At 47.5% G+C, this 11,378-nt stretch overlaps 1 protein-coding gene across 3 annotated transcripts in view; it reads right to left on the bottom strand.

The window, feature by feature from the left end:
• SCAMP5 (secretory carrier membrane protein 5) overlaps positions 1–10,034 on the bottom strand; it is a 21,700-nt gene extending 11,666 nt beyond the window's left edge. Inside the window, exons 1-2 of one of the 3 annotated variants that reach the window (XM_019667942.1) lie at positions 9,331–10,034; positions 2,221–2,232 (exon numbers count right to left, since the gene is read on the bottom strand). In XM_019667942.1, coding sequence (XP_019523487.1) covers positions 2,221–2,232; positions 9,331–9,738 — 420 coding nt within the window. In that variant the 5' untranslated portion in view covers positions 9,739–10,034. Of the gene's footprint in view, positions 1–2,220; positions 2,233–8,666; positions 8,876–9,330 lie in introns of those variants that run through there. The other 2 variants (XM_019667943.1, XM_019667944.1) reach the window with 2 other exon arrangements.
• Positions 10,035–11,378: the final 1,344 nt, after the last annotated feature.

The raw sequence follows: 11,378 nt of genomic DNA, 5'->3' as shown, positions 1-11,378 counted from the left end.
AGGTATTAGTATGAACTTATGACTTAAAAATATATGTATACAAGTGGACACTTTGGTCAACGTTGCTTGAGCAGTAGTTCACCATAATCAGAAGTGTCTGGATGCTGATGATAACCACTTTGAGCACCTCTTGTAATTGCAGAAGTCAAACGTGACTTGCATTCATCTGTTGTTATCAGTATATATTAAGTATTACAATTTTAATAGTTTTTTCCTTTCTTAAAATGTGTATACATGTTTTTGGCACCCTGGTCCCAAGACAAGACAAGGAAGTACAAGGTTAGCCTAGAACATCTTGTTGTGCCAGAACCAAGCAGATATTCAACTAATGGGGGCGTGTCAAAAGGACAGCAGTTTGAATGGGCTACCACCACCAGCCAAATTTGGGACAGTTAAGAATATCAAAAGTAATATCAATAATATAACATACTGAATTTTTAAAAATAATTCATGAGTCCAAAGTGACATTCTTGTTTTTAAAAAGAGAGGGAGGAAAGAAAAAAGAAAGCTCTTTTTTGCAGAACAATGCTAGCTATAAATGTGGAAAAAGTAACAGAATTAGAAAAATCTCCCAATTTTGCAATTACTAAGGAAATACCTGATTCAGGCAAGGATCATCAATAGATGCTAAACCTTTCACTGGGCGAAAGATGGTTGGGAGGAAGAGAGTTACAGAATCTCAAAGTATCAGCCCAATGATTACTTCATTACAGAAGGAAACAGGAACTTTTACTGTGGAGAAAGCTGGTAGACGCCACCTGAACCAAATGATCAAGTTTAATCTCATTAAAAATGAGACAGAAGGACGTTATTGCCTCCCAATGTGATGCATCAAGAGGGCACATCAACAACTCTGTAGTATTCCTGCCCCAAAAGTTTTGACCTGAGTCTGTCTAATCATGAGAAACAATCAGACAAACCCAATTTTGTAGCATTCTAAAATCTAAACTGGCCTGGATTGTTCAAAAGACAAAACAAAAAAAAATTAAAGAGAAGGAATTCTCTAAACTAATGGAGACTAAAGATGGCAACAAAAACCCATGTGTAAACCTTGATTGGACCCTGGTTCAAGAGGGAAACACTACAAAGGACATCACTGGATAACAAAGGACACTTGAATATAGACTCTAAATTAGATTATATTATTGTGTCAATGTGATATTTCAAGGGTGTGATAATGGTGTCGAGGTTATGTAGGAGAAAGTCCCAGTTCTTAGGAAATACATGCTCCAGTGCTTAGGGGTGAAGTGTCATGATATCTGAAACTTGCTTCAAATTGTTTGTAAAGCAAGAAATGATGGAGGCAGAGACACAGACAGAATCAAAGTAAATGTGGCAAATGTTAACAGTGGGTAAATCTGGGTGAAGCTGTATGACTGAACCTTGTACTATTCCTTAAATTTTAGTGTGAACATTTTCAAAATAAAAAATTGAAGAAAAATATGCAATAATGTCAGTCATGAATCATTACACACTGAATGAAAAGAATGCACAAGTCCACAATGATATACAAAGGAAAGGGAGGGGGAAAGAGAAAGTTCTAATAATAGAAAGAATGACAGAATTTTTTTAAATCACCATCTGCAACCCCTATGTAAGAACTAGTATAAGCAAGGATTATCAATGGCTGCTAAGCCATTGGGTGAAAGATGGCTGGGGAAGAGGGGAGTCACAGTTTGAGTGCCACCCGCCACGTTACTTATTAATCACAACAGAGGAAAAGTACTTTGATAATAAGATACCTGGCAGACCAAGTGAGCAAACCTGGCATTTCTGATAATGGGATGGAAGGACATTATGTACCTCCTGACGTGATACACATAGAAGAACACGAGATCATCTACGTTGTGTTGTTGCCAAAATGTTTAATCTTAAAATAAGTATGAAAAAACAATCTGACAAATCCAGATTGTGGGACATTCTCCAAGAGAAATTAATGTCAGAAAGACAAAAATTGGTAAGGGGACTCATCTAAATTAAAAGAGACTTAAGAGACATGCAACTAAATGCAGGAAATGATACTTTAGTGAATTCTGGATTTTAAAATCACAGCAATACAGGACATTTTTAGGACAAGTAGAGGAATTTGAATATAGACTGAATAGTAGATATCACTGTTCAAGGTGAAATTTTTTTAGGTGTTGTGGTTACATAGGAGAATATCTTTGTTGTTAGAAGATACATATTGAAGTATTTAGAAGCGTCTTGTCTGCAACTTACTTTCAAATGGTTCTGCAAAAAAAAATTAGGTAGATAAATAGATAATACAAATGTTACAAAGTATTAACAGCTGGCAGAATCTAGATGAAGTACCTTAGTACAGGCGTTCATTGCAGTGTTCTTCAAACTTTTCTGTAGCTTTGAAATTTTTCAAAATAAATAATTGGGGGAAAATATATATATTTGTATTTGGTAATATATACACAAAGAATCTCTAGTAGGATATCAAGAAAAAAATGACTGTGGCTCCCTAGGGGACAGAGAAACTGAATAGATGTGGAGCATGTGGGAGAATTGTTACTATGTGTCCTTTATATCATCTAATCTAAGACACCATCAATTTTAAGATAGATCATTATTTTATTTACCAAAAGAAAACAAAAAATACTGCCAACTTGTAATTATAAGATGCCAAAAATTTTAAGACGGACATGAAAATGTTTTCAGAAAAATCAAAATGTTCATCTTAAAATCGATGAAATTTGGGACACTTTTTTCAAATTATGAATGATGTAAATGTATTACCTGTTCAAAAAAAAATAAATGAAGAAAAAAAGTCAGGCAGAAGAGGATGAGCTGGCAAAGAACGAGGAGGAGCAGCCAATGAGGCAGGAAGAAAACCAGGAAAGCAAGGTTCCAAAGCCAGGAGCAGACAGTGAACAATATGATCAATGCCACTGAGAAGCCCAGCACAAAAGGGCTGGGATGAAAGTGTTCATTATACTCAGTAACATCGAGTCATCTGTGACCTCAGCAAAAAATACTGTGGTGGTGTGAAAATGGGAGGAGCAGCCAAATTAGACCTATTGTATAACAGGTAAGCTGACAGCAGGTATAGCCAGCTTTTTGAAGGCTGCCTGTGCCTGGGAAGAGACAGGGCGCTACCTAAGTGGGATATGGGATCCAGGAAAAGCCATGGTTGAGGCCTGTAGGTTTAACATGAAAAGAAGCTGGAGAGGTGCAAGCTCCAGGGGAAAGTCCAATTACAATAGGCAGAGGCTAACTGATGGAGCAAACCCTTGGAAAGAGGAGAAGCACAGGTCCAGCGCAAGGAGATGCGACAAGCCCTGATCCTAACAGGTGGGGAGAACACGATGCACGCAGGTGCAGGCAGGCGTAGGGCCTTAGAAAGGACCACAAGTGTCCCATGTATTTGCTTCAATTTTCTCCGTGATATCAGAGACAGGTTGGAGTTGAGAGGGAGAAGGTAAGAGTAGAGGACCCAGCTAAGTCAATGAGCAGTTACAACTCAGCCTGAGACGTGCTTGGGAGATCAAATACAAAAAACTGTGGGAACACCTGTTCTGTCCTGGAGGAACAAAGCAGGGCTTCAGCGATGTGAATCCTGAAGGATAAGTAAGAGTTGACTAGGGAAAAATAGAGTCAGGAAAGCAAGTGTGAAAGTCGAGGAGAGCAACAGCACGGTCTATCCAGGGAAGAGAAAGAAGCAGAGCAAAGATGAAGCTCAAATTGGAAGGAGGGACCTTCCAGGTGGGAGGGGCTGAGTCATCCTGGCCTTGAAGGATCCTTTTGAAATCCTTTTGAGCTTTATCCTCAGAGTCTAGCCAGCCACTGAAGGATTCTATTCTTCTTTTAAAAAACATAGCCTCAAAGGTTTTTTTTTTAATAAAATGAAAATACGTTGCTTTTCAGCTATGTATAAAAATATCTGCAAATTAAAAAAAATTAAATTGCATAATAGAAAATAAAAGTTCTTTGAAAATCCACCTTCTCAGAGGCCAATCCTTGAACAGTTTGACCTTTAGGTTTTTCGTTTGGGGGTTTTTTTCAATGTATGTATATATGACAAAAATGAGATCATTTTATACATGCTGTTTTATAACCAGTTTTTTTCCACTCAACAGTATCTCATGAAAAGTTTTCAGGTCAATGAATATCGGTTATCTCAATCTTTGTAATGACTGGTCAGTGGGGTCAACCATGTCCATGGTCATGGCTGATTTGGCAACTGGGAGAGCACAGCATCAGGGAGTGTGGGGTAGAGGCCAGGCTGCCAAGAAAGGAGGAAAACCCGAGAGAGACAAAGAAGAAACAAGTCTAACACACTAGTCTTTCTAAAAACTTGGCTGGAATTTTAATACACACACATACACACACATACACAATATCAGTGACAACATTGACAAACCAGAAACCAAAGGATGAACAGTAGTCATCTCTTGATAGTGAAATTATAAACTACCTGTTTTCTTCCTTTTTATCTTTATTTTCTAAAAGTTCTACAATGGGCACACATCATTTCGTAGTAAGACAAAATTGCCAGTTTTAAACAGCAGCAACTAGCGGAGGACACAGAGTTAGAAAGGTTTTTCCAGATAGGAGACTTGAGCATATTTAGAGGCTGGTACCAGAGGAGGGGAAATAGCTGATGGGTATTGGTACCTCGGGAGCCAGAAGGGCTGGCATCCACAGCACAGAGCGGCACATCAGACTAGGGGACCTCCTTCTACTGGGATTCAAGAAGTGGGGAGGCATGGGTGTAGTTCCACCTCTCCCACAAACCCCCAACAACCCTTTCCATGAGTCAAGTGTTCAGGGAGACTAGTCCAGTTTAGGATACTCCTCCCATGGAATGGAGTGAGGACCTGATGGGAAAGGGGAAGGGTTTCTAGAACGTAATGGAGGGACAGTTGAGGCTGGAGACCCTGCATGGAAGCAGACCCAAAATGCCCTAATATGTGATGACTCCCCAGAAGCTTTCTCCATTCTGAGCATGAAACCCAGAATTCGGCTTCTGCTGCTGGGTTGGGACACACAGGCAAAGCTGCAGGGTCGCTGAGGACATGGGCTGGAGAATGGTTAAAATCCTGGTCTATGGGGTCCAGGAAGGAAAAAGAAGATGTGGGGCTCATGGTATAGAGAAAATGAAGGTGTCAGAGAACGAGGGGGTCTTTCTGTGAGGTCCCAAAGAAGGTGAAGTAGAAGTTAAGACTGTGGTCAGAGGCATCCAAATGCCTCAGGAGTTGAAGATTTCAGAGGCAGCCACGTGCCAACTATGACCAGACTCTGGTGTGGCTGGTAGAAAGGGTTGCTGTAGGAGACATCACCTCCCATGAGATCATGGGATGTGAAATGGGGGACTGTTGTCCAAAACTAAAGTCTTCCAAGAGAATAAGGAAGAGAGGCAGGGAGAAGGTGGGTAATAACTGGATTATAGGAGCCTTAAAAGAGGTGGCTAGGGCCGGCCGAGTGGCGCGTTGGTTAAGAGCTGGCTTGGGACGCCGGCTCTGAGCAGCAGGGCCCCAGTTCAGATCCCACATGAGGGCTGGTGAAACTGCCCTCTACAGCTAAGATGGTGAACAACAGCTCAACCTGGAGCTGGGCTGCCATGAGTCGCCGGCGACGGCGTAGGCTGCAGCCCCTGCTGCAATGGGCTGCCATAAGCTACTGTGTGTGGCCGGCAGCCAGTGTGAGCAGCCGGCAGCTGATGTGAGCTGCCAAGAGCCACTGTGAGTGGCCGTCCAGAGGCCAGAGACTGATCTGCCTCACCCGGGAAGAGCACAATGATAATACCAACATGGGCCAGTGAAGCGACATCCTCCACAACTAGACTGAAGAACAAAAGAACAGCAACTTGTCTGTTCCCCTTCCCCCGATTCCCCAGCGCTGTTCCCCTCTCCCAATTCACCAATAAAATCTTTAAAAAAAAAGAGTTGGCTTGGGACGCCAGCTCTGAGCAGCAGGGCCCTGGTTCGGATCCCACGAGGGCCAGTGATGCTGTGCCCTCTACAGCTAAGATGGTGAACAACAGCTCAACCTGGAGCTGGGCTGCCATGAGTCGCCGGCGACGGCGTAGGCTGCAGCGGGGTGCTGTGAGCTACCGTGAGTGGCCGGCAGCCAGCATGAGCAGCCTGCAGCCAGCATGAGCTGCCAAGAGTCTCCATGAGTGGCTGCCTGGTGGCCAGCGACCAATCTGCCTCATCTGGGAAGAGCACAATGATAATACCAACATGGACCAGTGAAGCAACGTCCTCCACAACTAGACTGAAGAACAAAAGGACAGCAACTTATCTGTTCCCCTTCCCCAGTTCCCCAATGCTGTTCCCCTTCCCCAATTCCCCAATAAAATCTTTTAAAAAAAATAAAAGAGGTGACTAATCCTGACTCCACCTGACCCTTATCCCTACTCCCAGGCTGTCTCCCAAAGGTGTGCCCAGGGTTACAAAGAAGTCAGTGTGGCAAAGTATGGATGACTCCGTGTGGGAGAAGCCAGAGCTCAGGGCCAGAACACAGGGCAAGGCTGCTTCCTTTGTATATGAAAGTTAGCCTAGAAAGAATTCAGACTTGGAAGGGCTGCAGAGGCTGGGCTCACAGGAATGGAAGGCTCCAGGCTCCTCTGCCCTTATTTCAGAGCTATCCTGTGTGTGTGTGTGTGTGTGTGTGTGTGTGTGTGTGTGTGTGTCAGAGAGAGAGAGAGAGAGAGAGAGAGAGAGAGAGGACGAACACTGGCTCCTGCAAACCAAATTTCTTGACTTCAAAATAGAAGAAGTAGTGATCTGCTCTTCAAATGAGAGTCTTTCACAATGTTGGTGGCGGGGATTGGGGGGGTGCTACATATCTCCCCAAATATGCAGACCTAAGGAAGCACCTCCTTAGTTACCAATAAGATAGCAAATACTAACCTGAATTTTGTTTTTAAAAATCCAGATTATTATTTATTCCATTTCTTACTGTAAACCTGGAAGGACAGAAGCTTCCACAGTGGAGAGAGTGAGGCTGTTGGCAGAGAGAAGGTACTTAAGCCAGGCCTCAGATCAGGCCAGAGACCTGGGGCTGGTTCCAGGGCTCCCTGCTCCACAGCATGAGCCCCTCATCCAAGGCACAGAAGTGGTCATTTTCTTCCTGCATGCCCAGAGCCTATCTAAGATGGAAGTTTACCTCTCTTGCTCTACCTCTGGTCCCCATATCCCACCCCACACCTGAAGTCCCAGGACTATGGATCATGCTCAGAAAGTAGCCCTCTCTTGGCACTGCTGTCACGGTCCTATGACAGCTCTTTGGTAGCCCCTACTGATACAGTGCCTGGCAGTCAAGGTCTTGTGTCAATTAGCTACAAACCTCCTGTCGGCTACCCTTAGCTTCTCTACCACAGGTGGACCTGCTTCCCACACAACCCAGCTTCATGTATGTGATCATGTCTAGCCACCTCTTCTGCTTCTAGTGCCCCTAAACCAGAGCCCTGTCAGCTCCTCTAAGTCCTACTATTTCCTCACATCCCACCTCTCCTGGGAAGCCTTTCCAAACATCCCTGCTGTACATCCCACTGCTTAAATTGGGCACCAAGCAGTCACTCATTTTCATCCAATCTCTTTCTCACTCTCTCACGGATGGGGCTTCCAGGAGGCACCCAACACAGGGCAGAACACAGAGCACTGTCAATCTATGTTCTTGCTTAAGACTTGGATACCCTTCCAAGATGTGGGAGAGGAGCAACTGACGCCCTCCTCCAATTGGGCTAAGCCCACAGCTCTGTCAACCCTGCTGTCCCATACTTCCTCCAGGAAACCTTCGGAGACTCCAGGAAATGCTGTAAAGGAAATGCTGTGGAGAGAGGCAGGGTCAGGGACAGGGAGGTAGAGGGAGTGAGGAGGAACAGAAAAAGGGAGAAGAACTAGGAGGGATGCTCTAAACTAGAACAAGCAGCTTCCTCAGGGAGGTCAGTACTTAATCCTATTAGTTCATCCCTAGAGAAAGGTGCTGGCAAAGAGATGCCCAGAGAGGGGAATGAACTTGTTCAGAAGTGGCCAGCCAGCCAGAGAAAGGATTACAGAAACAGCAACAGAACCCAAGGCCCTATCCAGAGCTCCCCTCCCAGGGCTGCATGGGTTTGGGAGACATAAGAAGTCCCTCTTTCTGTGGCCCATCATTCACCAGAGACAGTCCTCTCTCAGCTCTGCAGACTCTGCTTTTAGGCTCACCAAACCCAGATCAAATCTCAACTAGGAAGACTTGTGTAGCCCCAAACAAAATCTCTCTCCACCAGTCATGTCCCTGCAAGAACCATCTCCTTCTTTCAAAGCCCTGCCCCTTGAAGGCAGAACGGGTACGGCATAGGCTGCAAAATTCTCCAGACTCCCCCAACCCCATGGGCTCAGGCTGGACTCACAGGCCAGGCCCCCCAGCAGCTGTGCTTAACCCCACCTCTGTGCCTTTGGCCATACCATTCCCCAGAAATGCACTCTCTTGCCTCTCCTCCCATCCAAATTTCACCTCCTCTGGAAGGTCTCTGACTCACTGGCTCTTGCCTCCCTTTCTCCTTAGGCGCCTTGTGTCCGCGGGAAAGTCCCTCCCTAACTCCCCATCCAGGAGCTAGGGCATTATCGTTTGGAACCGTCTGAGATGGTGAATTCTCAATCTCTACTTGGTTCCCCCAACCCCCAGATCAGGATCTCCCGGAGGTAGGGACAGGTTCCCAAACACCTCACCTCCATCCTCGTGACCGATTCCTGCCAGCGTTGGAATGAGCTATATCCGGCGCCCCAACACACCACCCCAAAGCCTGGGTGGATCCCAGGCTCAAGCCAGCGCACCCATCCCCAAAATCCTGAGGCGGCTCAGACCCGCTGTCCAAAGCTCCGCTGCCCCAGGGAGGAGGAAGCGGGGGCGTGGGAGGAGGGTAACAACCTGGGTCCACCCCAGGCTCCTCTGTTAAGAAGGACCCAAAGAAGGCCACAGTTACCCCGCCTCCAATCGCCCCCATCCCCAGCCGCGTGCGCCACCCCTAGGAAGAGGAGGCCAATTTCCAGGGAACGCCAGGTGGGGCTTGGGGGATGGAGGACCCAAGGCCCAGGCTTCAGAATCCAGGGGTCTGACGTCACCCAAGACATGGGTTCCCTCTGAGGGAGCTGGGGATGGGGACGGGGATTGAGGGATGGGGGTTGTTGGGGGGCCCGAAGGCACCCGGGGAGCTCTTCCCCGCTCCAAACAGGGAAGGTCACCTCGACTCTCCACCTCTTCAGCAGCTCAGCCTGCCCCCTGCATCCAAAGGTGAAGCATCACGGGCACGAAGCAGGATAGGGTAATCCCCCTCTCGCCCTGCGCCCAGCTTTCCTGCAAAGCCCTTCTCGAGCTTTTTGTCCCAGTACTCACCCCGCTACTGTCGCTCAGCTGCCGAAAGGCCGCGCGGCGCTGCGCTGCGCTGCACCCGGCTATGCGGCGCGGAGCCGGCCGCGAGCCGCGAGCCACTCGGGGGCTGGGGGCGGGGAGCGCGCGCTGCTCCTCGCACGCCCGCGCCACCCCTGCCAGCACCAGCCGCTCTCGCGAGATTCCCGCGCCACCTCTAGGGCCGTTCTTCCTGCGCTGGCGAGAAGGAAGGCCAGGCCACCCCGGCACCTTCCAGGAGCTGTCCGAGGTGCTAAGTTCTGGCCCGGACCCGATCTGGTGGCGGGCGGCACCGCGAAAATAGAGTAAGGCAGCGAAAACGTGGAGGAAGGAGCCTACATCAGCAGCCAGAGCCTCAGCTTCTAAATGTGTAAACTGGGGAGAATAACCTCCCATGCCGGTCCCAGTGGCCTCTGGGATTTACCAGAAAGAAGGAGTGAGAAAGAGCTTTGTGAGCAGGAGAGCATGGTGATTGATGAGGGTCCTTGAGCTCCACAGGCCCAAAATGACAGAGAGGGGATGGAGGATGGAAGATCGCGGACGAGACATGAAGAGACAGAGACGAGATGTAGAGAGACATAAATACAAAGATCCATGGAAAGGTAGACATAGAAAGACAAGAGAGGAGAGCCATCAACATACAGGCATTGAAGCATGGAGAGACAGAGATACAGAAACATGAAGAGATCAAGATTTGAAGAGAAAGAAGACATGGAAAGAGAGAGAGAGCAGAGAGAACACAGGGCCGGCTGAGTTGTGCGTTGGTTAAGAGTTGTCTTGGAACACCAGCTCTGAGCAGCAGGGCCCTGGTTTGGATCCCACATGAGGGCCAGTGACGCTGCGCCCTCTACAGCTAAGATGGTGAAGGACAGCTCGACCTGGAGCTGGGCTGCCGTGATTCGCCAGCGACGGTGTAGGCTACAGGCCCTGCTGCAGTGGAGCTGCAGTGGGCTACTGTGAGTGGCCCGCAGCTGGTGTGAGCTGCCATGAGCTGCTGTAAGCGGCCGTCCAATGGCAGGTGACCGATCTACCTCACCCGGGAAGAACACAATGATAATACCAACATGGGCCAGTGAAGCAACATCCTCCATAACTAGACTGAAGAACAAAAGGACAGCAACTTGTCTGTTCCCCTTCCCTGATTCCCCAACGCTGTTCCCCTCCCTCAATTCCTGAATTAAAAAAAAAAAAAAAGGACAGAGAACATGATGAAGTGAGAAAGAAATAGGGGCAGGCAAGCTACAAAAGGAATAGAAAGGGGGTTAGAAACACAAAGAGACAGAAAAAAAATGAAAGAGACTGATATGCAGAGATGAACACCTAAAAAGAATAGAGACCAGGGTAAATGTTGAAAAACCCAGAACTAATTATGGTTGACAAATACCCACTTGGGGAGATGGGACTGGGAGTGAAAGACAGGCTTTTATTGTGAGTGGTGTTTACAGTGTAAACCTCCTGTGGGATCTCTCTAGCCAGAGCCAGCCTCTGTCCGGCCAGCCAATGGCTCCTGCCCTCTGCAGTGCCCTCCACAGTGCCCTCCACCCACACCATCCTGGGCCTGGAAGGGGGCCTCCGTGGGTGGGAGACACTGCAGGGATTCTTTGCCCAGAATAAGGGCCCATTGTCTGGCTCCAGCCTGCTGGGAGTGGAGCCTCATTCCCACAGCTGGGATAGAAAGGGGGCAGGAGTGAAGAAAGGCAGACAAGAACTGAGGGAGAGGGAAGAAAAAGGAGGGGGCCTCAGAGGCTGTGGAAAATTAAGCAGGAAGCATAATCTAGCCACCAGGCCAATCGGAAGGGAAGTGTCCTGGGCTATGGGCAGGACTATAAGGTTCTGATGTTGATCCCATCCTGTCCCTGGTTCACCTGCATGGTCACTGTTCTCTATCCCTGCTATAATGCAAGCTTTGTCCTATTTACAGAGCTGCGGGGTGGACCCAATGAAATGATGAATGAGAACTGAGGAGGTTATCAAACAGGGCTCCTACAGTAGGCATGTTGGAAATCCATGTGGGCCTCAAGAAAGATAGAAAACTT

This window comes from Hipposideros armiger, unplaced genomic scaffold (genome assembly GCF_001890085.2).
Source record: "Hipposideros armiger isolate ML-2016 unplaced genomic scaffold, ASM189008v1 scaffold_511, whole genome shotgun sequence".
In the NCBI taxonomy this organism is placed as follows: domain Eukaryota; kingdom Metazoa; phylum Chordata; class Mammalia; order Chiroptera; family Hipposideridae; genus Hipposideros; species Hipposideros armiger.
The sequence above is the reverse complement of the archived record's forward strand: the minus strand, read 5'-3'. Positions and strand labels throughout refer to the sequence as shown.